Raw genomic sequence first — 26,189 nt, 5'->3', positions numbered from 1 at the left:
ATGGTCACAGTAAGAAAGGAGTATTTCCAAATAAATTAAAAATATTAATACTAGCTAGATACCACTCTGATCAACTCAGATTTAACAACAGAAATATAAAAGGTGGAAGAACAGCCACATAACCAAGGACAGAGAACGATGACATAATTTGGTAAGAAGAATCAGGAGACCGAAACCCAAAATGAGCTGAGGCTTGCAAAAATTTCAAGGACAACAAAAAAAAGCTTTTAAAATTGTATTCTGACACAGAGAGCCTCCTAACTGGGATGAACAATTTTATGCTAATTGATGACAGAGTGTGAACAGATTGCACAACTATTTTATTTGTCAAAGAGAATGATTATCAGCATGAAAAAGACAGAACAAATATTGATTTGAAAGACTTGAAACCCTAAAGAGGTGAGGAAATTGGAAGATTCCAAACAAACTTGGGGCTCTGGGACCAGATGAATCAAATCCCTTGACTGAAAGAGCTAATAGAAGAAACATATGCACTGTTCTGGAAATGTTTCAGAAATACTGATACAGAAAATGGGAGTCATATAATATGAAACTGCTGAATTCAAATGTTACCCTAATTTTCAAAAACGGTAAAAATCATAGCCTGGCTAGCCCAGTAATGACAAGCTAAAATATTTTGTTTTCTAAAAATAACCACAACATTATTTCCAGTCCTCCATGATCTTCCAGAATCTTGTCATTTCTCATCAAGCAAGTATTTAGCCTCTACCCTTGAACCTGGGCAGGACTTGATGACCGACTGCCTCAAAAGTAGAATACGGCAGAAGTGATGCTGCATGACTTACAAATTCTCCTTCCTTCCTCATGCTATGTGGAAACCCAAAGTAGCCTACACAGATATGTGAAAAGACCTATGTGGAGAGAAAATAAGGGCCCCATCCAACAGCCAGAATCAACCCAAGACATTTGAGTGACTGGATCTTCAGATTAATTCAGGCCCTAGCCTTTGTGTTTTCCAGCTGAGGCCTCAGGCATCATGGAGCAAAGACAAGTCTTCTTCACTAGTCCCTGTTTGAACATTAGGTAAGAGTCTAGTATAGAAAATCAAGATGTGGCCAGGCACAGTGGCTCATGCCTGTAATCCTAGCACTTTGGGGGGCTGAGGTGGGCAGAATGCCTGAGCTCAGGAGTTTGAGACCTGGGCAAGACGGCAAAAAAAAGTCAAAAAAACCATTTCTACAAAAAATACAAACATTAGCCGGGCGTGGTGGCATGTGTCTATAGTCTCAGCCACTTGGGGGGCTGAGGAGGGAGGACTGCCTGAGCCTGGGAGGTCGAGGCTGCAGTGAGCCGTGATTACGCCACTGCACTCCAGCCTGAGTAACAGAGGGAGACTCTGCCTCAAAAGCAAAAAAACAATAAAAAATACCTCCAGAAAGTAAAAACATTTCTCCAACAGCCAAGACTGCCAATGGCCAATAAGTACATGAAAAGATGTTTAACATCACTAACTGTTTACTTCTAGGCCTCTTTCAAAAAACCCGAAAAATGGGTAATAGAAAATATGACTTCAGGTATCTCAGATATCTTTCCCTGACATGCCAATCTGGATATAGCCCTGTGTTCCCTGCTGCTATTTTTCCCCCAAGTATGTCTGGAGTTACATAACCAGAAAAGCAAATAAGGTAGTGAAAGACTCACCTCACCAACCTAAAACCATTCTTTATATGACCTACGAAAAAAGGCCAGGGCTTTAAATACGGATTCAGAATAATTTGGGATGCTCTTTTGTCTTTTTCACTATAATTATTCCCCAAAACTTTTTTATTTTTTTTTTTTGAAACAGAGCCTTGCTCTGTCGCCAGACTAGAGTGTAGTGGCGCGATCTCGGCTCAGTGCAAACTCCACCTCCCGGGTTCAAGCGATTCTCCTGCCTCAGCCTCCCGAGTAGCTGGGAATACAAGCATGAGTCACCACCACCAGCTAATTTTTGTATTTTTAGTAGAGACAGGGTTTCACCTGAGATCAGGATGGCCTTGATCTCTTGACCTTGTGATCCGCCCACCTTGGCCTCTCAAAGTGCTGGGATTACAGGCATTGAGCCACTGCATCAGGCCTTCCTAAAACTTTTATCTCTTAAAAAAGAAAGTTTCACGATTGAGCAGCAAGAAATGAGATCACTTATTAGCCTCCTTCTGTTTTAGTGGCAAGTCCAGTTTCTACAAACAGGATTATTCCTGGAATCTGGCTTGGAAAAAACTGAAGGATTATGGTATTTGTGGAGGTGGTTAAAAAATGGGCAGACTCACTGGCAGGAACCCAAGAGAGTAGCAGAGCTCAAGATGCTTTGCTGGGTTAGCCTAAAAAAACAAAAAACAGATTTACAGGGACTTATCTTCAAAGACATCAGCAAAAACCACTGTCAATGCCACTTTTGAAGATGAGATAAACAGAGATGTATGTATATATGCATGTATGATGTATGTATCTACTTATATATACACACATGTGGTATGTGTGTGACAGAGACTGCATACACATATATGCTATCTCTATCCACAGAGAGGGCCTAGAAGCAATGACATCCTAGTAGCAATGAGCACATCTAGCACCCAGACACTGATTTCCCAGGAGTCATTTTGAAGAACTCCTATTGGCCAGGTCTGGGACAATTTGAACACCAAAATAAATAATAACGAAGTATAATCCTTTGGGGAAATTAATGCTTGATCCATGTTATCCTTGAGTCCATACTGATAAAGAAAACAAGCTTTACCCTATCGCAACAAATAAATCTAGAAAATATTATTATAATATATAAAATTAGTAACATTACATTTGGCAACTATCACAGTAATAAATGATTTAGGCAAGTACCTCCAACAGATACTGGTGAGTAAGTATCTCATAAGAAAGAATATTTAGGTTTCTAAGTATCTCCTGCCAAAATATGTATTAATAAATAAAACATCCTTATTCAGTAACTTTACAGGAGAAATCTAGCAGACACATCTTAAACAGTGACAAAAGTTAACATCACCAGTAATGGGTTAAATCAGCAGCAGCACATGCCTCCTGATACAGTGTACTGACAGAAGTATAGTATTACTGCAGGCGTATTCTTGCCAAAAATGTATAAATCATGAAACACCAAACAAACCCAAATTAAGGAACATTCTAAAAATGTCCAGGTCATAACAAATAAGGAAAGACTAAAAATCTCTCCCATACTGTAGGAAAAAGAAACATGACAACTAAATGTAATATATAATTCTAGGTTCAATCTTAGGCCTATAAAGGACATTAATGGGAGAAGTGGCAAAATCTGAATGGAACTAAGGTTTAGATAGTAACACTGTGATGGCTGTACTTTGGAGACTGTCTTGCAATTGAGGAAATGCATACCCAAGTATTAAGAAGTTGTAATAGGCAGAATAATGGCCTCCTTAAAGATGTCCATGCTCTAATCTCTAGAACCTATGAATATGTTACCTTTTATGGCAAAGGGGAATTAAGGTTGCAGATGAAATTAAGGTGCTAATAAGACAACCTTAAGATAAACAGACTAGGCTGTGTGTGGTGGCTCACACTTGTAATCCCAGAACTTTGGGAGGCCAAAGTGGGAGGACAGTTTGAGCCCAGGAGTTCAAAGCCAGCCTGAGCAACATGGCCAAACTCCATTTCTAGAAAATACTTTAAAATTAGTCAGGCATGGTGGTGCATGCCTATAATCCCAGGTACTTGGGAGGCTGAGCTGGGAGGATCACTTTAGCCTGGGAGGTCAAGGCTGCAGTGAGCCATGATTATGCTCCACAAGTTTTATTAAAAACTTGTAGAAAACTTGTGCATTTCAGCCTGGGCAACACAGTGAGAGACCCTGTCTCAAAAACAAAACAACATAGACTATCCTAGATTATTAGGACAGGCCCAGTGTAATCATAAACGTCTTTAACAGCAGAGGAGAGAAAAGAGAAAAAAGAAAAGCAGAAGAGGCTCACAGAAGAAAGGCATCAAAGAAGAAATGAGATGACGGAAGCAGGGTCAACATGATGTGACTGAGGAACTCAATGCAGCATTGCTGGTTCGAAGACTGAGGAAGGAGGGCAGAAGCCAAGGAATTCAGAAAGCCTCTAGAAGCTAGCAAAGGCAAGGCCATGGATTCTTCCCTAGGGACTCCAGAAGGAAACAGAACCCTGCCAACACCTTGATTTTAGCCCAGGGAGATCTTGTCAGACTTCTGACCCACAGAACTATAAGGTAATAAATTTGTGTTGTTTTAAGTCAGTAAATTTGCAGTAATTTGTTATGGCAGCAAATAGAAAATCAGTATAGATTGTGGTGACTAGAAGAGGAATGCAGCTGTAATGAATACCCAAAAATGTGGAAGTGCCTTTGAAATTGGGCAGTGGGAAGGGACTAAAAGAATTTTTAGGACCATGATTTTTAAAAAGCCCAGACTGCCCTGAAGAGATTTTAGCAGAAATATGGATTTTACCAGTTGTGCTGGTGAGGATGTGGAGAAACTGGAACCCTTATACACTGCTAGTGCAGCCACTTTGGAAAACAGTCTGGCAGTTCCTCAAAATGTTAAACATAGGCTGGACGCCATGGCTCACGCCTGTAATCCCAGCACTTTGGGAGGCTGAGGCAGGTGAATCACAAGGTCAAGAGATAGAGACCATTCTGACCAACATGGTGAAACCCTGTCTCTACTAAAAATACAAAAATTAGTTGGGTGTGGTGGCGCATGCCTGTAGTCCCAGCTACTCAAGGGCTGAGGCAGGAAAATCACTTGAACCTGGGAGGTGAAGGTTGCAATGAGCTGAGATTGCGCCACTGCACTCCAGCCTGGTGACAGAGCAAGACTCTGTCTTAAAAAAAAAAAAAAAAAAAAAAAAAAAAGTTAAACATAGAGTTACCATATGATGCAATAATTCTACTCCTAAAAAAAAATGTTAAACATAGAGTTACCATATGATGCAATAATTCTACTCTTAGGTATATACTCAAGAGAAATGAAACATGTGTGCACACAAAAACTTGTACACAAATAAATGGTCATAGCAGCATTATTTGTAATAGCCAAAAAGTGGAAACAGCTCAAATGTCACTCAGTTTATAAATGGGTAAATAAAACATTGTATGTACATACAATGAAATATTATTCGGCCATAAAAAGGAAGAAAGTACTGATATATGCTAAAATATGGATGAACTCTGAAAACATTATGCTAAGTAAAAAAAGCCAGTCACAAAGGACCATATATTGTATGACTACATTTAAATGAAACGTTCAGAATAGGTAAGTTTATAAGATGGAAAGTAAATAACTGATTGTCTAAAGCTGGGACGAACAAAGGATTGGTGGTGATGGCTAAAAAATGTAGTGTTTCTTTCTGGAGTGATGAAAATATTCTAAAATTGGCTGGGCAGGGTGGCTCATGCCTATAATCCCAGCACTTTGAGAGGCCAAGGCAGGCGGATCACCTGAGGTCAGGAGTTCGAGACCAGCCTGGCCAACACAGTGAAACCCCCCATCTCTACTAAAAACACAAAAATTAGTCAGGCGTGATGGTGCACATCTCTAATCCCAGCTACTTGGGAGGCTGAGGCAGGAGAATCACTTGAACACAGAAGGCAGATGTTACAGTGAGCCAAGATCATGCCACTGTATTCCAGCCTGGGTGACAGAGCGAGACTCCACCTCGAAAAAAAAAAAGAAAAAAAGAAAATATTCTAAAATTGTGGTGATGGCTGAACAATTCTGCATTTAACAAAAGCCACTAAACTGTATGCTTTCAATATGTGAACCATATGATATAAAAATGTATTTCAAAAAGGAAAATATGAATGTCAATTCAGCTAGTAAAGGCTCAGAAGGAAATTAGGAACATGTTATTAAAAACTTGTGGAAAGGGGATCCTTGTTACATAGGGGCAGAAAGTTTAGCAGAATTATGTCCCACAATAATGTGGAAAGCAGAATTTACTAAAGTGGCAACCTGATTTCTTTTTGCTCTTTATAGTAAAATGTGAAAGGAAAGAAACAGACTGAGGGAAGAGCTGTTAAATAAAAAGCAAGCTGAGCATGGTGGCTTGCAGCTGTAACCCCAGCACTTTGGGAGAAAAAGGTAAGAGGATCGCTTGAGCTCATGAGTTCAAGATCAGCCTGGCTAACATATTGAGACCCTGTCTTTACAAAAAATTAAAAACTAGCCATGTGTGGTGGCATGCACCTGTAGTCCCAGCTACTGAGGAGGCTGAGTCAGGAAGATCACTTGAGCTCCTGGGAGTTCAGGGTTGCAATGAGCTATGATCACATCACTACTACACTCTAGCCTGGGTGACAGAGTGAAAGCCTGTCTCTTAAATAAAACAAACAAACAAAAAAACAGGACTTAATGATTTGGGAAATTCTCAGCCTTCCCAGCAAAAATGCCTGTAATCCCAGCACTTTGGGAGGCCAAGGTGGGCAGATCACAAGGTCAGGAGCTTGAGAGCAGACTAGCCAACACAGTGAAACCCCATCTCTACGAAAAATACAAAAAATTAGCCAGGTGTGGTGGTGTGTGCCTGCAATCCCAGCTACTTGGGAAGCTGAGGCAGGAGAATAGTGTGAACCAGGGACGTGGGGGTTACAGGGAGGCAGGAGTTACAGTGAGCCGAAATTGCGCCATTGCACTGCAGCCCTGGCGATAGTGCGAGACTCTGTCTCAGAAAATAAAAAAAAAAAAAGATATTCACTGTAAAGGCCTGGCACAATGGCTCACACCTATAATCCCAGCATTTTGGGAGGCCAAGGCAGGCAAATCACTTGAGCCCAGGAACTTGAGACCAGCCTGGGCAACATGGTTTTATAGAGATGGTGAAACCCTGCAAGATTCTTTTTTTTTTTTCTCCTGGAAACAGAGCCCAGGCTGGAGTGCAGCAGCACCACAATCTCGCAATATCGGCTCCCTGCAACCTCCACCTTCCAGGTTCAAGAGATTCTTGTGCCTCAGCCTCTCAAGTAGATGAGACTATAGGTGCACCACCACACCAGGCTAATTTTTTGTATCTTAGTAGAGACAGGGTTTTACCATGTTGCCTAGTCTGGTCTCAAACCCCCAAGCTCAGGCAATTCACCTGCTTTGGCCTCCCAAAGTGCTAGGATTACAGATGTGAGCCATCGCACCTGGCCCCCACAATGTTCTCAAGAATGTTATACCAACAGAAATACTGTCAGCATAGACTAAAAGTGACAGAGAGAAAATGAAAAGAAGACTGTCATACCCCAAAAATTCTACAGACAAAAAAGAGGCTGTTAAAAATGACTAGCTGCAAAAGCATGTGTCACCTTTCACAAAGAAGGATAGCGGATGGAGCTATAAGCCCAGAGGGCAAAGCCAATAGCCGCAAAGGATTATTCTCAAGCCTTGAAATCAAATGGTGTTTGCCTGGCTAAATTTCAAACTGGTTAGAACCAGAGACTCCTTTTTTCCTTCCATTTTCTCACATTTTTTCTTCTCTTGACCTGCCACTTCAGGACACACTTTCTCACTTTTTGAGCAGGAATGTCTACAGTTGTTATACTATATCTGTCCCACCACTGTATTTTGGGAGTATGTAACTTGGTGCTTTAGATTCACAGATGAAGAAAAAATGTTCCTGAAAAGGGACTATACCCAGAGCCTCACCCATACCTAGTTCAGACGGGGAGATTTAGATGAAATTTTAAGACTTTGAGATGAGGCTATAATAGGTTGAAACTTCTGGGGCCACTGGGATGTGGTGAATGTATTCTGTCATGGGACAGACATAAACTTTGAGGGCTAGAGGGTAGACTGTGGTAGGTAAAATAATGCACCCACCCCTCTGGAGATGTCAATGTATTAATCCCCAGAACCTGTGAATATATTATCTTATATCACAAAAAGAACTTTGCAGATATTATTAAATTAAAGACCTTGAGATGGAGGCATTGTCCTGAAATATTTGGGGAGGTCTAAATGTAATGACAAGGGTCCTTGAAAGGAGAAAAGGGAGGCAGAACAAGTCAGAGTGATACAAAGTGAGAAGGACTCTGCTATGGCTTGCTTTGAAAATAGAGAAAGAATGCCATAAGCCAAGGAATGTGGATGACCTATAAAAGCTGGAAAAGGCAAGGAGCCTCTGGAAAAGAATGCAGCCCCTGCAAACAACTTAATTTTAGCCTAATGAGACCTGTCTCATACTTCTAACCTAAAGAATGGTAAGACAGTACATCTTTGTTATTTTAAGTCACTATGTTTGTGAAACTTATCGTAGCAATAGAAAACAAATACAGGGACCAAGCGTGGTGGCTCATGCCTATAATCCCAGCACTTTTGGAGGCTGAGGTGGGTGGATCACTTGTCGCCAGGAGTTTGAGACCAGCCTGGACAACATGGCAAAACCTCATCTCTACTAAAAGACAAAAATTAGCCGGGCATGGAGGCTCATGTCTGTAATCCCAGTTATTCAGGAGGCTGAGGCACGAGAATCGCTTGAACTCAGCAGGCAGGGGTTGCAGTGGGCTTAGATTGCACCACTGCACTCCAGCCTGGGTGACCAAGCAAGACTCTGTCTCAAAAAAATAAAAAAAGAAGAAAACGAATACAGGAATAATACTTGGATATCATCATCATTGCAACTTCTTCTTATATCATTCAGACATGTTAACGAGCTGGGAATCTGCTTGTTAGCATGTCTGAATAATTTAAGAAGTTGTGGCCAGGCATGGTGGCTCTCACCTGTAATCCCAGCACTTTGGGAGGCCGAGGCGGGCGGATCACTAGGTCAAGAGTTCGATACCATCCTGGCCAACCTGGTGAAACCCCATCTCTACTAAAAATACAAAAATTAGCTGTCCGTAGTGGTACGCGCCCATTGCCCCAGCTACTGGGGAGGCTGAGACAGGAGAATCGCTTGAACCCAGGAGGCAGAGGATGCAGTGAGCCGAGATCGCACCACTACACTCCAGCCGGGCAACACAGCAAGATTCTGTCTCAGAAAAAAAAAGGAGAATTATTTGCAAAGTTGCAACTTCTATATAACTTCGCATATATACCATATACCTACCATATAAAAGTATATGGGAACTCTGTATGTTATTTCTGCAATGTTTATGTAAATCTGAAATTGTTTCAAAAATTTTTTAATTAATGGGAATTATATTTTGACTTACTAGAATTTTCTAAATGGTAGTTTTGAAAAATAGATTACCCTTGTAATGACAGAAGATAGAATTTAGTCATCTCCGTATTAAAAAGGCATAAGATAATTCTTATGTTATCTCCCTCTACCCTGAAGAGTTCACCTCATCTACATAGCAGTATTTTAGTTGAGTAAAAGTGAGGGAAGTTTCAGGTAGGCCAAAGATCAACCTTCAGAACTTTCACCCACTACCTCTAGATTCTCTGGCTCCAGAGTCCTTACCTGTAGATAGTGATGTGGGGAGATACAGGACGGTTTGAACTTATATTCTTATTCCAGAACCGCTCCATCTCTTCTTTGGCTGTGGTTCCCAAAGGAACAGCACTAAAATAAAACCAGAAAGTTTGAAAAGAACTGAAAGTAAGCTTGGTTTAGTATTTTGCATAATGTTTTGTTAAGTCAATATTTTACAATACTGGCCAGAGGCATGGTGGCTCACGCCAGTAATCTCAGCACTTTGGGAGGCTGAGGTGGGTGGATCACCTGAGGTCACGAGTTTGAGACCAGCCTGACCAACATGGAGAAACCTCGTCTCTACTAAAAATACAAAATTAGCCGGGTGTGGCGGTGGGCGCCTGTAATCACAGCTACTCGGGAGACTGAGGCAGGAGAATCGCTTGAACCCAGGAGGCAGAGGTTGCGGTGGGCCAAGATTGCACCATTGCAGTCCAGCCTGGGCAACAAGAGCGAAACTCCATCTCAAAAAAAAAGAAAAAAATGTTGCAATATCTTTTTAGAAAAGGTTTTGTTAGGGAAGCAGGAGCCTAGAAGACCCAGAGTGACACTATTTTAAAATCCACTCCATCTTGTTATAGCAACACAAAACAGAAAATAATAATAAAAATAAAATAAAATAATAGGCCAGGCACAGTGGCTCAAGCCTGTAATCCCAGCACTTTGGGAAGCCGAGGTGGGTGGATCATGAGGTCAGGAGTTCAAGACCAGCTTGGCCAACATGGTGAAACCCCATCTCTACTAAAAATAGAAAAAAATTAGCCAGGCGTATTGGCGTACGCCTGTAATCCCAGCTACCTAGGAGGGTGAGGCAGGAAAATCGCTTGAACCTGGGAAGCAGAGGTTGTAGTGAGGCCAGATCACACCACTGCACTCCAGCTTGGGAGACAGAGCAAGACTCTGTCTCAAAAAAATAAATTAAATAAATAAAATAAATAAAAATAAAATAAATAAAATAAACTCCATCTTAAAACTAGCAAAGCACATTCCTTGCCAGTGACAACCCACGGTTCTAAGATGTTTACAGCTAAGGAAACAGCTTGGTAATACCTGCAAGGACAAACTGCAACAACATAAAGTCCAGATGTCCCAATACCCATAACAACATATGCTTTCAAAATAATTACAGTCACGCTTTGATGTACTTACACACTAAAATGTCAAGGATACTTTTCTTTAAATCAATAATAAATTTTGTCATGCTCTCTGGTCCCCTGCATGTAGGCACAGTTTAGTTTAGTCCTTACATAGACAAGATCTCTATATAAGGAAAACTTAGGCCAGACATGGTGGCTCATGCCTATAATTCCAGCACTTTGGGAGGCTACGGTGGGCAGATGACTTGAGCCCAGAAGTTTGAGACCAGCCTGGGCAACATGGCAAAACCCTGTTTCCACAAAAAATGCAGAGAAAATTTAGCCAAGCATGATGGTCTGAGCCTGTAGTCCCAGTTACTCAGGAGGCTGAGGTGGGAGGATCTCCTGAGCCCAGAGAGGTAGAGGCTGCAGTGAGCTGTGATTGCATCATGGCGCTCCACCCTGGGCAACAGAGCAAGACTCTACCTCAAAATATTTTTAACAATTGGCCAGGTGCAGCGACTCATGGCTGTAATCCCAGCACTTTGGGAAGCTGAGGCAGGCAGATCACAAGGTCAGGAGTTTGAGACTAGCCTGACCAACATGGTAAAACTCCATCTCTATTAAAAATATAAAAATTAGCTGGGCGTGGTGCTGTGCACCTGTAATCCCAGCTACTCAGGAGGCTGAGGCAGGAGAATCACTTGAACCCAGGACGTGGAGGTTGCAGTGAGTCCAGATCACGCCACTGCACTCCAGCCTGGTCAACAGAACAAGACTCTGTCTCAAAAAAAAAAAAAAAAAGACTAAAAATTTAAAAATTAAAAAAAAATAAAACCTTAAAGACCTAAACAATATATAAATATATACATATATATGTGTGTGTGTGTATATATATATTTTTTAAAAAAAGAGAGAGAAGAAAAAAAGAAACTTAAAGACAGCATGTTCCCCCAGTTGTTTTCTGAGGACACCCTACTATATAATTGAGTAGTTTCTAATAAACTTGCTTCTTTTCACTGCACTTTGCTACTCACCTTGAATTCCTTCCTACATGAGATCCAAGAGCCCTCTCTTGGGGTCCGGGTCAAGACCCCTTTTCTGATAACAGTATGGTGGGCTGGATAAACCCACAGTATTAGGAAAACATGTTCCTCCGCTTACCTTATTTTTATACCAACTTTAATTCCGTTAACCTGAATCATCTGATGAGGTCATATCAGACAATAACTCTGTTTTGTTTTTTTTTTTTTATTTTGAGATGGGGTCTCGCTCTGTGGCCAGACTGGAGTGCAGTGGCGCGATCTTGGCGCACTGCAACCTCCACCTCCTGGATTCAAGCGATCCTCCTGCCTCAGCCTCCTGAGTAGCTGGGACTACAGGCAAGTGCCACCACGCCCAGCTAATTTTTGTATTTTCAGTCGAGATGGGGTTTCACCATGTTGGCCAGGATGGTCTCGATCTCTTGACCTCATGATCTGCCTGCCTTGGCCTCCCAAAGTGCTGAGTTTACAGGCATAAGCCACCGTGCCAGGCCGATAACTCTGCTTTCTAATCCCACCCAATACACAGGTCTGGCAATGAAAGCACAACTTCTTGTTGGGTGGCAGGGCAAGCATATTTTTTAAATATTCACATAAATGGATTATGCTTTTCCAAGGCCACGGTTTTATCTCATACATTACCATCTGCTCTCATCTGGCTTTTCAAGATTCCCTTTCAGGTTCTCAAAAATCAAGAACTAGATTCAGCTCGGTACCTTAATAGTTTCTTGGTTTTGTCACTGGGCTAGGTTGAACCCAACTATTAAACAGCTATGCTCAAGCTATGCACAATTCTGCATTGCCCCATCCAGGTGATCCTCTTATCTCAGCCTCCCAAGTAGCTGGAACTAGAAGCGCACACCACCACACCCAGCTAGTTTTTGTATTTTTTGTAGAGAAGGGGTTTCACCGTGTTGCCCAGGCTGGTCTCAAACTCCTGGGCTCAAGCGATCTGCCCACCTCAGCCTCCGAAAGTGCTAGGATTACAGGCATGAGCCACCATGTCCAGCCTACTAAATTGTTGAGGATAGCTGTTTCTCATTGATTGATTGGTTGAGACAGGGTATCCCTATGTTGCCCAGGCTGGTCTTGAACTCCTGGGCTCAAGGGATCCTCCTGCCTCAGCCTCCCAAAGTGCTGGAATTACAAGTGTGAGCCACGACATCCAGTCTTTTTTTTTTTAAATAGAGATGGGGTCTCACTCTGTTGCCCAGGCTGGAGTGCAGTGACATGATCATAGCTCACTGCAGCCTTGAACTGCTGGACTCAAGCCATCTTCCTGCCTCAGCCTCCCCATAGTTAGGACTATAGGCACACACCACCACACTCAGCTAATTTTTTTATTTTTTAATTATTTGTGGAGACTAGGTCTCTCTCTGTTGCCCAGGCTGGTCTTGAATTCCTGGCCTCAAGCAATCCTTCTGCGTAGGCCTCCTAAAGTGTTGGGATTACAGGCATGAGCCACCGTGCCCAGCTGATTGTATTTCTCTAAAATATATTATTTGGGACAAATGAAAAATCTGAAAATCAACTGTATATGAGATAAGAGTTCATCAATGTTAAATTTCCTGAATTTGATAATTATGCTTATATAATTATACTGCATTATGTAAGACAATTTCTTTGTTCTCAGGAGAAATATTTAGAGGTAAATAGTCATGATATTCACAACTTACCCTTAAAGCATTCAGTGAAAATACTAATAATTAAATATATATTAGGCTGAACTACACTAAATCATTAATATTTCACCAGCTTTGACCTAAAAAAATAAAAATTTCATATGGCATAATCTAAAATACAAAAAAGCAAGATAAGCAAACACAATAAAATGTTAACAATTGGCAAATGTGGGTGAAAGGTATATAGAACTTCATCCTACTATTCGTATAACTTTTCTGAAAGTATAAAATATTTCCAAAATAAAAAGTTTTTAAAAAATAACACAAAGGCAATTGTTGACATCAACAGGCTGAGAATAAATATATAGCATGAAAGTCCAGGTGCGTGGCTCATGCCTACAATCCCAGCCAAGGCAGGGGGATCGCTTGAGCCCAGGAGTTCAAGACCAGCATGGGCAAAATGTGAAACCTCGTCTCTACAAAAAATACAAAACATTAGCCAGGCATGGTGGCACACCACACACCTATAGTCCCAGCTATAGGAAGCTGAGGCTATGGCAAGCCCTGATCGTACCACCGCACTCTAGCCTGGGCAATAGAGTGAGAGCTTATCTCAAAAACAAACAACACACATACACACAAACGATAAATAGTGACCACAATTACTTAAGTTTCAGTCAACTGTCTATAACTGCCCACTGTTGTACATATCCATCAAATCTAAGTCAACAATCTATTGCTCTTCCCTAAGGAAAAAAAATAATTTTCAGACTTAGAGACTTACTTTCTGATACAGAGCTGAGGGCTAAAGTGGGCTCGGAGGCAATGACGACCAACATGTCTGCAAGATAAGAGAATCAAAAATCAATACACATTTAGAGATCAACTTTAGTATATCAACTTCTCTATTTTTAGGGGTGAAGGGATAGATTAAAAATAAGATAAAAACAATGACAGTATCAGTGTCCTTGATACCATTTTCTAGTTGAAAAGCTACAACTCTAACTTGAAAATAATGAGAAATATTACCTAAAAATGCAAAATAAAGTTTTAATCAAACACAAATAATGCAAGATAAAAGAATAAGAATAATCACAGTTGGTAATGTTCAACAGAGAAATAGAGAAAGTGATTTTTTAAAAGCTAGGTCTTACAGGAGGTGATGTCTAAGAGACAGGGTTAACACAACAAACAAATAAAAAAAAACAGAATAAGCCCACTGGTAACTGCAACCATATAGCTTAGCTTTAGCAGAGACCTACTACAATGGATGAATTTAAAAGGTCAGGCCAGGTGCAGTGGCTCACGCCTGTAATTCCAACACTTTGGGAGGCTGAGGCCAGTGGACTACTTGAGCCTAGGTGTTCAATACCGCCTGGACAACATGGTAAAACCCCATCTCTACAAAAAACATGAAAATTAGTTGGGTGTGGTAGTGCACACCTATAATACCAGCTACTCTGGAGGCTGAGGTGGGAGTATCACTTGAGCCTGGGAGGCGGAAGTTGCAATGAGCCAAGATCGCACCACTACACTCCAGACTGGGTGACAGGGCTAGACATCGTCTCAAAAAAAAAAAAAAAAAAAGGTTGAAGAGTGCAAGGGGCTTGTGAAGAGACCTAGCTAAATATTAAGCCAGGTCATTTCAGGAACTAACATCAATTAAACTCCATATATCCTGAATGAATTTCAAGTCAAAAAGTCTTTCATGTAATTACAATCATGTGCAAAAAAATGGGAATAAAAAAAATTTTTTACTGACCCCATGAAAGTTTTCTACTTAAAAATTGCTATTTTTGAAATGTATACATCAGTGCCAGAATTGCTTTTCAAGTCAGTAACTAAGATGTGCCTAGGCATTCTATCTAAGGAGAATTTAACTGATCCAAAGTTTACATGGTACAGGTTGAGCACCCCTACTGTGGAAAATCCAAAATCTGAAACCCTCCATAACCCAAAACGTTTTAAGTGCTGACATGATGCCCAAAAGAAATGCTCATTGGAGGGCCGGGCGCGGTGGCTCAAGCCTGTAATCCCAGCACTTTGGGAGGCCGAGACGGGCGGATCACGAGGTCAGGAGATCGAGACCATCTGGCTAACACGGTGAAACCCCCTCTCTACTAAAAAATACAAAAAACTAGCCGGGCGAGGTGGCGAGCGCCTGTAGTCCCAGCTACTCGGGAGGCTGAGGCAGGAGAATGGCGTAAACCCGGGAGGCGGAGCTTGTAGTGAGCTGAGATCCAGCCACTGCACTCCAGCCTGGGCGACAGAGCGAGACTCCGTCTCAAAAAAAAAAAAAAAAAAAAAAAGAAATGCTCATTGGAGCATTTTGGATTTCAGCTTAGTGATACGCAACCAGTAAGTATAATGCAAATACTCCAAAATCTGAAAAAATTCGGAAATCCTAAATACTTCTGGTCCAAACAAAGCTTTTCAGAAAAGGGATGCTCATCGTGTATTATGAAAAACACACAACCATTATACCCTTCAGTCACATCATTATATCAAATCTTTCCAAAAGCATTTAAGAAGGTAAATAGAGTGAATTTCTGGAACTAAAACTTAAAAATACATTGATTCTACAAAAGTTTATTGCATATCCACTACTTGCAAGGCACTAGGATACAAGATCTCATAAAGATCTAATGATCTTCTAAAAAAGCTCATGATGTCCCTCACACCATTGATATTAGATGCACAAACTTTTCAAAAGTTGTATGCTTCACATTAGTACACTAGAAGGGCCCACTATTTGAAGGAAAAAATCTAACCAACACTTCCTTCTTCAGCTCTTCCCTCTTTCCAGCTTTGAAGGCAAGAGGTGAATACAGACATTGTATACCCAAGGCTCCCAGAAAGAAGTGGGAACAAATCTCTTTTAATCAATTGAATTGTGACTCTGAAGTTGCAGGGCACGCATTCCTCACACCAGGCTAGGCCCAGTCACTCAGCTACCCAGCAAGAGTTTGCAGATGTGGGCTGGAATCTATGGCGTGCCCTCTCTGTCTAGCGCTATTGTTTCCGAGACAAATATCAATGTAAACTTTCTACAAGGCCCTCACAGAAACTAGCTGCACAAATGCCATAACCTTATTTGAAATCTGACAAAAGTAATTATCTATCCTTCCCTTTCATGTGAAAACAGGAACTCTGTATTTTTAATTGACAAGCCAGAACTTATAATTTCTAGTTATTGCTGCCCCTTCTAAATGCATTAACATGTCTCCCCAAAATGTAATCATTGCTCAAATCATTTTTTAAACTCTTCTCTGGATTGAGGCAGCAACGGTAATGTAAAAATAACATTGGAAAGTAAAAAATCAAGCCTGAAATCTTAGAATAAGTTGTATAACTTGAGTGAGTCATTGAGCATCAGCGTTTTCAATTATAAAATAGCATTGATAATACCTACCTTATTGGTTGCTGAGGGGACTGCACAAGAAAACATACAGGAAAGCATTGTCTAAACTACAAAACACCACATATATATGTAAGATATTATCACTGGTCTCCCTAACGTCTTTAGAATTTGCATTGCATTCTTTCTAAAACCCTCAGTGGTGACAAAAATACTCATCTACTGAAAATAAATTTGATTTCTGGAAAAAAAAGTTATTCAAAGCCAAGTCTATGTGATCAAACTGAATATCATTTTTAGTCCAAAACAAGATGTGACTATAATTTATCTTATTATAGTCATATATTATATGACTGTAATATAATGAGTTTCTAAACTTGATCTGATGGTATACCAAAAAGTTTCAAAAATGTCTAGGTAACAGCAACAATAAAATAGATATATAACTTTGAATGACATGATGAATAATAATTTGTATACAAAAGTTCTTGTTAATGATTATTACCACCCAACTACCAAACTATAAGCTAAGTCATCCTTGATTTATTTTCTTTCACCACCCCTCCATATGTATGCATGGCATCACCCAATCCTATCATTAATAGCTAGGAAAATTCATTCCAATCCATTGCTATAGTCTATATCGTCTTCATTTCTCACTAGGACTGTAACAAGAGCTCCTGAACTGATCTCCCTTGCACCGATCTCTTATATATCATTCAATACCACCAACACTAATTTACTGAAAAATAAATAAAATAACATGGTTTCATCATTCTTCTGCCTAAAAGTCTTTAACAATTTCCCACTGCTTACAGTGTAAGATCCAAACTGTGGGCAAACAACGCACTTCACAATGTGGCCAACTCTCTGTACCTAACCTCCCACAAATTTCTTTCAATCCACTGTAATTCTGCCACACTGAACATTACATTACGTCCAGATACAGCAAACCCTCTTTTGACCACATGCTCATGCTGTTCTCTGACTAGAGCCTCCCTCAGAGCCTGTTACATTCATCCTTCAAAACTCAATTCCTAAGGGCCAGTGTGGTAGCTCATGCCTGTAATCCCAGCACTATGAGAGGCCAAGGTGGGTGGGTCACTTGAGGTCAGGAGGTCGAGACAAGCCTGGCCAACAGGGTAAAACCCCATCTCTACCAAAAATACAAAAATTAGCCAGGCATACTGGCACACCCCTGTAATCCCAGCTACCTGGGTGGTTGAGATAGGAGAATCACTTGAACCCAGAAGGCAGAGGTTGCAGTGAGCCAAGATCACACCACTGCACTCCACCCTGGGTGACAGAGCGAGACTCAGTCTCAAAAAAAAAAAAAACCAATTCCTGGATAGTAAGATCACCACTTCTTTAGCCTTACTTGCTATGTCTGCCATGCTCTCACACTTGTTTATATCTATCAATATTTCTTATGTGGTTTAATAATTAATCTATTTATCTCCCTGCTAGACTTTGAGCTCAAGGATAGGACTCAAATATTTTGGATCCATAGTACCACAGTACTTTAATTTTTTTAATTTTTTTGAGACAGAGTTTCGCTCTTGTTGCCCAGGCTGGAGTGCAATGGCGCAATCTCAGCTCACAGCAACCTCCACCTCCCGAGTTCAAGTGATTCTCCTGCCTCAGCCTCTCGGGTAGCTGGGATTACAGGCATGTGCCAGCAATCCCGGCTAATTTTGTTTCTGTTTTTGAAATGGAGTTTTACTCTTGTAGCCCAGGCTGGAGCGCAATGGCGCAATCTTAGCTCATTGCAACCTCCACCTCCCAGGTTCAAGCAATTCTCCTGCCTCAGCCTCCCAAGTACCTGGGATTACTGGCACCCACAGGCACCCACAACCATGCCAGGCAAATTTTTGTGTATTTAGTAGAGATGAGGTTTCTCCATGTTGGTCAGGCTGGTCTCGAACTCCTGACCTCCAGGAGTGATCCTCGCCTGACCTCCCAAAGTGCTGGGATTACAGGCATGAGCCACTGCACCCGGCCTTGGATCCACAGTACCTATAATAATGTCTGACACATAGAAGAGGCTTAAAAAAAAAAGGAGGCTGGGGTAGCGGTGGCTCCAAGCCTGTAATCCAGCACTTTGGGAGGCGAGGCAGGATCCACGAGGTCAGGAGATCGAGACCATCACGTAACCTGGTGAAACCCGTCTCTACTAAAAATACAAAAAAACCCAGCAGGAGGCAGTGTGAAGCCTGATCTAGCCTTTCGGGAGGAGGCTGAGGCAGGAGAATGCGTGAACCCAGGGGAGGCGGGCTTGCAGTGAGCCAAGATCTGGCCACTGCACCTAGGCGACAAATGAGACTCGTCTCAAAAAAAAAAACGGTTTGTGAATGAATATGCTTATTTTAAAAAGCAGTTTCATAAATTGAGAGTTAAACCTTAATATTTAGAGGCATTTCACATACAGCATTAAATACAATGAGTACTGGCCAGAGAGTAACTCTTGGGGACTTTGTGCTTAAGGAGCATGAACATTATTAGACAGAAGCCTAGCTCTCCTTAGCTTAGTTCTCTAACTCCTTGGCCTTGGCAAGTCATTCCTTGACTAACTGCCAATGGTTTGTGATACTTGGCTGGTTGTTCATCTCTAGCTGGTCCCTAAACTGTTTAGAGAATATACAAAATAGAGAGCATATATTCAAAAGCCATGACAATACAATACTCTGATAACTAATAATTCTTAATTAGCCAAGCATTAAACATATTTACATGTGGGGGAGGGGGAAGGGGAAGGGGAAGAAGTTGGTCAAAGGATACAAAATTTCAGTTAGATGGGAGGAGTAAGTTCAAGAGATCTATTGTACAACAGGGTACATTGTGTTTTGTTGTTGTTGTTGTTGTTGTTGTTTTTGAGACTGAGTCTTGCTCTATTGCCCAGGCTGGAGTACAGTGGCATGATCTCGGCTCACTGCAACCTCCGTCTCCCAGGTTCAAGCAATTCTCCTGCCTCAGCCTCCCAAGTAGCTAGGACTACAGGTGCGCACCACCACACCTGGCTAATTTTTGTATTTATAGTAGAGACGGGGTTTCACCCTGTTGGCCAGGATGGTCTTGATCTCCTGACCTCATGATCTGCCTGCCTTGGCCTCCCAAAGTGCTGGGATTACAGGCATGAGCCACCATGCCCAGCCACAATTGTTATTATTATGTTAATATGTTGTTATTATTATGTTAATTATAGTTAATAAGCCATTGGTCAGGCCTTGTGGCTAATGCCTGGCTCAGGTGGATCACCTGAGGCCAGGAGTTTAAGACCAGCCTGACCGACATGGTGAAACCCTGTCTCTACTAAAAATACAAAATTAGCCAGGCATGGTGGTACATGCCTGTAGTCCCAGCTACTTGGGAGGCTGAAGCAGGAGAATTGCTTGAACCTGGGAGGCGGAGGTTACAGTGACCCGAGATCGCGCCACTGCACTCCAGCCTGGGCAACAGAGCAAGACTCCATCTCAAACACACACACAAAACCAAGGCATTGTATACTTGAAAATCACTAAGAATAGACTTCAAGAGTTCTCCCCACAAAGATGTAATGCGTATGTTAATAGCTCCACAATGTATATATATTTCAAAACACCGTATTGTACACCATATATACAATTTTTATTTGCCAATTAAAATAAGTAAATATAATTTTTTTAAAGTTTAACCAAAAATAAAATAAAGGCCAGGCATGGTTGCTCATGCCTGTAATCCCAGCACTTTGGGAGGCCGAGGGAGGTGGATCATGAGGTCAGGAATTCAAGACCAGCCTGGCCAAGATAGTGAAACCCTGTCTCTACTAAAAATACAAAAATTAGCCAGGCATGGTGGCATGGTGGCAGATGCCTGTAATCCCACGTGAGCAGAGATCGCACCGCTGCACTCCAGCCTGGGTGACAGACCCAGACTCTGTCTCAAAAAAATAAATAAATAAAAAGAACAAAAAAAAGAACAAAAAAAAGTTTAACCAATATTTCTCTTAAGTGGGCCCAAGTTATTGCCATTTGCAACACAAATGAGGAAACCACAGCCATGGAATCAATGACCTTGACTTGTCCAAAATAAATGTAGAACCAGAAATCAGTTCCTAGGATTTCTTAGAAGATACTTTCCTTTGAGATTAAATCAGCACATTATAAACAGTTCCAAATCCCTCTAGCGAAATGGAATTAGACTGGGAACTTCTATCAAGAAAAAAAAAATTTTTAATTCCTCATTTCTCCTCCTAAAAAAAGCCCTTATGAGAAAAAGAGGTGTCCTTTCGATGAGAGCTTCAGATTACCACTAATGAAAAATATACCTTTCTTGGCATTGAATCCTAGTGTGGATGGCGCTGCACAACTCAAAATGATACCGTATGGATACACTTAATGAGTATAAAGATCCTCAGCTTCTAAATACTAATCCCAAAACTCCTAAAATGAACTGTTTGGAACCAATATGATCATTTCAAACTAAATGTTAATTCTACCAAAACCCCCTAACATCGATACCAAAATATATCAGAGATATCAAAAGCATTCAATTATGGTCAAACCATCTGGAATAAAGAAGGCAGCACTGGCAAGACAAGCCTTGGCATACCTTAGAAAGAAGATACATATGGAGATGAAAAACAGGGCGAAAACGAAGGACTAAGATATCCCTGATTTCAACTCCAAGAGGAATCATTTTGCCGCAGAAAAACTAAACAAAGTCCCTCTATTTTTAAACTGGGTGATTGAAGTGGAAAGAGAAATGAGAACACATTTGGGGAAATCAGGGATTGAAATCTCAACAGCATTGAAGCTAACTTTCCATAACAAACAATTTCCAAAAATAAGGCTGGCACAAAACTATGCGGGGATTTGTACCAGGCGTGTCTAAAGACGCTAGTCGCTGTGACTAGAGAGGCTGAGTTGAGAATGAGACCTAGATAGCGGAAAGTTGAGAATGAAAGAAAATCTAGGGTATTTCTCTGGACAACTAATTCACATTTTAGAGAAAAACTGGGACACTCACTCTCCTTCCCAAATAAAAAGATGAACTAAAAATGAATTGCCCGGGCTGCTTTGGGGCTGCAGAGGTCTGCCCTGGGTGCTAATGCTAATCACCACCCCAGTAGGGGTCCAGGCCTTCTGCACCGTTTGCCAGCAGCCGACTGGGAACCCAGACAGCGCCCACTCACGGCGGGAGCAGCTGCTGTTTGAAGGCATTCGAAGCAAAGGCAAAATACACCAAGATCTCCCTCTCCGAAGCTAAATGTCTAAATACGCTCTCGAAATCGTAGGACCCATGGGTGGCTGACCTTTAAGTTATTTTCTCAGAGCTCCGCTCTGGATGCAAGCCCAAGAGCAATTTGCGTTAGAAGTACTAGACGAGGTGGGGAAAACAGAAGGGGCAAGAGCCGAGCGCCCCTCGATACGAAATCAGCGACCCCGAAGCCCTATGGAACGCACGGGAGCGGCTGCGGGGGACGGGAAAAGGGGTCTCTAGGATCCCCGAGCGCTTGGCCTCCACACCCATGGGTCCTTTCCCTGCCCAGGCACAGGATAAAGAGTTATCAGCAAAACGTGAGGGGCCAGTTCAGGTCTCCGGAGGGCCGCGGACACCAACTCCTAGTCCCACACTAAAGTCACCTCAGCAAGATCGCAGCCATCTTGGGTTCCGGTCTGGACGGAAGTGACGCCAGGAGGCCCCGCCACCTGAGGGCGGAGGCGCGCGGGAGGGGGTTGGAGTTGGGGGTGTGATGTGGCCAGTCTCTTTAAGGCTGTGGAGCTTCTCCGCTCAGCTCTACCCAGCTGGTTTGCTGGTTGTTTTCTGGGGGGGGGTTTTGTTTGTTTTTTGTTTTTTTGAGACGGAGTCTCGCTGGTCGCCCAGGCTGGAGTGCAGTGGTGCGATCTCGGCTCACTACAAGCTCCGCCTCCCGGGTTCACGCCATTCTCCTGCCTCAGTCTCCCGAGTAGCCGGGACTACGGGCGCCCGCCACCACGCCCGGCTAGTTTTTTGTATTATTGGTAGAGACGGGGTTTCACCATGTTATCCAGGATGGTCTGGATCTCCTGACCTCGTGATCCGCCCGCCTCGGCCTCCCAAAGTGCTGAGATTACAGGTGTGAGCCACCACGCCCGGCCGTTTTCTGATTTTTTAGTCTCCTTTCCCGCTTCCTGCCACTGACTTCTACCGAAATTTGCCAGGATTTGGGCAGAAACGCCGCTGGCTCAAAATCTGCAGTCTACGTTCCACCTGCGTACATACTTATTTTGCATCACACTCCCAAACAGCGAACGGCGGACTTGTTTAGATTCTTCCTTAAGGACTTCGCAGTCTGTTGCGTTCCTCCTGCCTCCAGGTCGGCCTAAAAACGTGATTGGCCGGTTGAGACACCCAAGAAAAAAGATACTTTGGGCTCCCTCCCGTTCTAATACGAAGCTTTAACCAGACAGATACATAAATTGTGACCTAAGTTGAGGAATGTGGAGAGGGGCCTCGAAAGGCCCTTACGGACCACCATTCCCGAAAACGAGGAGCCTCATCTAACCACCTCGGTTAGACCGCACAATTCCTGGGTTTGAGCTGCCACATGAACCAGGCGCCCACTAGCCGAGGACAATGCTCCCTTGTTCCTTGTTTCAGCGCTGTGTGGGTGACACCCCCAGCTAGAAGAAGCCGGAGTGAGGGGGAGAACACGCTTTGATTTATATATATATATACAGTTTTAAGGAACCCAAGCACAGGAATCAACTGCCGAGCACTCAAGACTGAAGAATGAAGAAGAGCAAATGATAAAGGAAGGAAACAGAGAGCAAAAGTTCTTGACTGTTGTGGGGAGTAGGGTGGAGAGGAGTAAAAGGGACAGCCTAGAGCAACTCCTATTTTTACAAAAAAAAATACTCAATTATATTACTATTCAGATCTCATGTATATTTAGCATCCCTGCACTTCAGCATTTAAATAGCACAAATTCACTTATTTCTGCATCAGATGACTAATACTACTTTGCGTTTCTGTAATGCTTGACAAAGAAAGCACATTCATACACTTTAGGATTGGAAGAGGCTCTCTAATCCAATCTTCTATCCATGCAGGGATCTCCTCTGCAACATCCCTGACAGCTGATCTTCAAGACTCTACCCCCCCACGTTCAATGATGGGTACCTCAAACAACAAGTTTTATTTAAAACAACTTATTCGTTAGAAAGTTATATTTAAATAACAGTTTTGTGCTATCGAACCTCCAGTCATTGACTTGGCTCTCTGAAGCTTCACGTTAACAAACCCAAGGAATGCCTCTTTCACTCAGATCTTTTTTGGCTTTTTTCTCTCTTTCTTTCTTTTTCTTTTTCTTTTTTTTTTTTTTTTTTTTTGAGACAGAGTTTCACTCTCTTTCCCAGGCTGGAGTGCAATGGCGCTGTCTCAGCTCACTGCAGCCTCTGCCTCCCAGGTTCAAGCGATTCTCCTGCCTCATCCTCCTGAGTAGCTGGGATTACAGGCGTGCACCAGCATGCCCTGCTAATTTTCTGTATTTTTAGTAGAGACGGAATTTCACCATATTGGCTAGGCTGGGCTCGAACTCCTGACCTCAAGTGATCCACTGTCCTCGGCCTCCCAAAGTGCTGGGATTATAGGTGTGAGCTGCCGCTCCCAGCCCGCTTAGCTCTTTAAATACTAATAATTTCATTTAGCATGTAGTTACGGACTTTTTCTTAGTCCATGAAAAGTTCTGTAGGGGGTTCAAAGATACAGATGTTTGTATTATCCCCAAGAAGGTTATAGTCTTAGCAGGATCAATAAAGAAATGCGACAAAGAAAGTAGCAACAACCCCTTGAAAAGGGTATAGATAAAAGGAGTGGTTAAGTCAGGAGAAAATGATGACTTACAGTTGGGAGGTGGAGTTAAGTGGAAATTTTGGAGGGGAGAGTTTTGGGTTTTTGTTTTTTTTGTTTTTTTTGGGTTTTTTTGTACTTTGAATTGCTGTTTTATAGAAATGTTGACTACAACACCCTGTAAACATTTGTCAATGATGATGATTTTGCCTATGGACTTCATAAGCAATCCCATATTTAGAATTCCACAACCCAAATCTAATACTATTGACCAAACCCACCAGGACTGTAGTCTAATGAGATGCCAGGAAGGTGCCAGGACACTGGCCTTCACTGGGTGAGCCTGCAGTGGTCTCATAGCAGGAATAACAATGACCACCCCACTTAAATTAACCTCTAGAGGTCAGGCACGGTGACTCACACCTGTAATCCCAGTACTTAGGGAAGCCAAGGCAGGAGGATCACTTGAGTATAGGAGTTCAAGACCAACCTAAGCAACATAGTGAGATCCCCATCTCTACAAAAAATTTAAAAATTAGCTGGCTGTGGTGGTGCCTGCCTGTCACTCAGCTAATCTGGAGGCTGAAGCAGGAGGATCGCTTGAACCTGAGAGGTTGAGGCTGCTGTGAGCTATGACCACACCACTGCACTACAGCCTGGGCCACAGAGCAAGACCTTGTCTCTGAAAAAAAAAAAATTTTGTTTTTTTTAAACTAGCCCAGCATGCTGGCATGTGCCTGTAATTCCCAGCTACTTGGAAAGCTGAGGTAGGACAATTGCTTGAGCCTCAGAGGTCAAGGCTGCAGTGAGCCATGATCATGCCACTGCATTCCAGCCTAGGCAACAGAGCAAGACTGCCTCAACAAACAAAAAAACCTCAGCTCTGGTTATGTAGACATCCCCATTGCTGACTCCACCCCAACACCTTTAGATTCTCATGATGTGCCAAATTGAATTCACCTTCTTTCACCTGTCATTTAAGGCCTTTCACAAATTAACTTCAACTTTCCTGTCTGGTCTCATTTCCGACTATGCCACTTCAAGTCTCCCCAAATCAAGTCAAAGTGGATGGCACAAGATCTGCCCTGAATATATCCAACACTTCAGAAACCTACATCTTGTATATACACACATACACAAACACACACACACACACATTCTCTCTCTTTCTCTCTCTGTCTCTCTCACCTCTTTGTCCTTGCTTTTGCTGTTCTATCTTCTGGTAACCTCCCCATCTTCCTTTCCAAAATGACAGTCATCCTTCAGGACTGGTTCATATCTAACATTGTCTCCCAGACACAACTATTCTTCCCTCTGAACTATTTATTTGTTTGACTATTTACTTATTTATTTATTTTTGAGACAGAGTTTCATTCTGTAGCCCAGGGTGGAAAGCAGTGGCGCAGTCATAGCTTGCTGCAGCTTTGATTTCCCAGGTTCAAGCGATCTTCCTGCCTCAGCCTCCCAAGTAGCTGGGACTACAAACATGTGACAACATGCCCAGCTGATTTTTAAAAAAATTTTAGTAGAGGCGAGGTCTTGCTATGTCACCCAGACAGGTCTCAAACTCCTAAACTCAGGTGATCCTCCTGCATAAGTGTACCAATACGCAAGTGCTGAAATTACAGGTGTCAGTCACTGTGCCTGACATAAACTTCATTTATTAAATAAAGTTTATTTTGTCTTTAATATCTCATATAACTTACTCAGTCTTCCTGATGTTGCAGTTGTGTGCACTCCTCTTTTGTATTCCCAGCATTTTGTTCATTACTAATGGAAGTATCATGGCTTATTATAGTTGACTGTTGATGGGTTTGTCCTCTGATCTTCCCACCTCCACCTCCCCAAACCAAATTTTCAACTCCTTGCGGGAA

At 42.2% G+C, this 26,189-nt stretch overlaps 1 protein-coding gene across 1 annotated transcript in view; it reads right to left on the bottom strand.

The window, feature by feature from the left end:
- The window catches only part of LOC101006239 (succinate dehydrogenase cytochrome b560 subunit, mitochondrial), a 38,691-nt gene extending 16,492 nt beyond the window's left edge, over window positions 1-22,199 (bottom strand). Inside the window, exons 1-3 of the mRNA XM_031661877.1 lie at window positions 22,128-22,199; window positions 13,933-13,989; window positions 9,396-9,497 (exon numbers count right to left, since the gene is read on the bottom strand). Of these exons, the coding sequence (XP_031517737.1) occupies window positions 9,396-9,497; window positions 13,933-13,989; window positions 22,128-22,147 (179 nt within the window). The 5' untranslated portion in view covers window positions 22,148-22,199. The remainder of the gene's footprint in view (window positions 1-9,395; window positions 9,498-13,932; window positions 13,990-22,127) is intronic.
- Window positions 22,200-26,189: the final 3,990 nt, after the last annotated feature.

Source organism: Papio anubis, unplaced genomic scaffold, assembly GCF_008728515.1.
Source record: "Papio anubis isolate 15944 unplaced genomic scaffold, Panubis1.0 scaffold282, whole genome shotgun sequence".
Lineage (NCBI taxonomy): Eukaryota > Metazoa > Chordata > Mammalia > Primates > Cercopithecidae > Papio > Papio anubis.
Note: the sequence above shows the minus strand (reverse complement) of the source record. Positions and strands in the feature narration are given on the sequence as shown.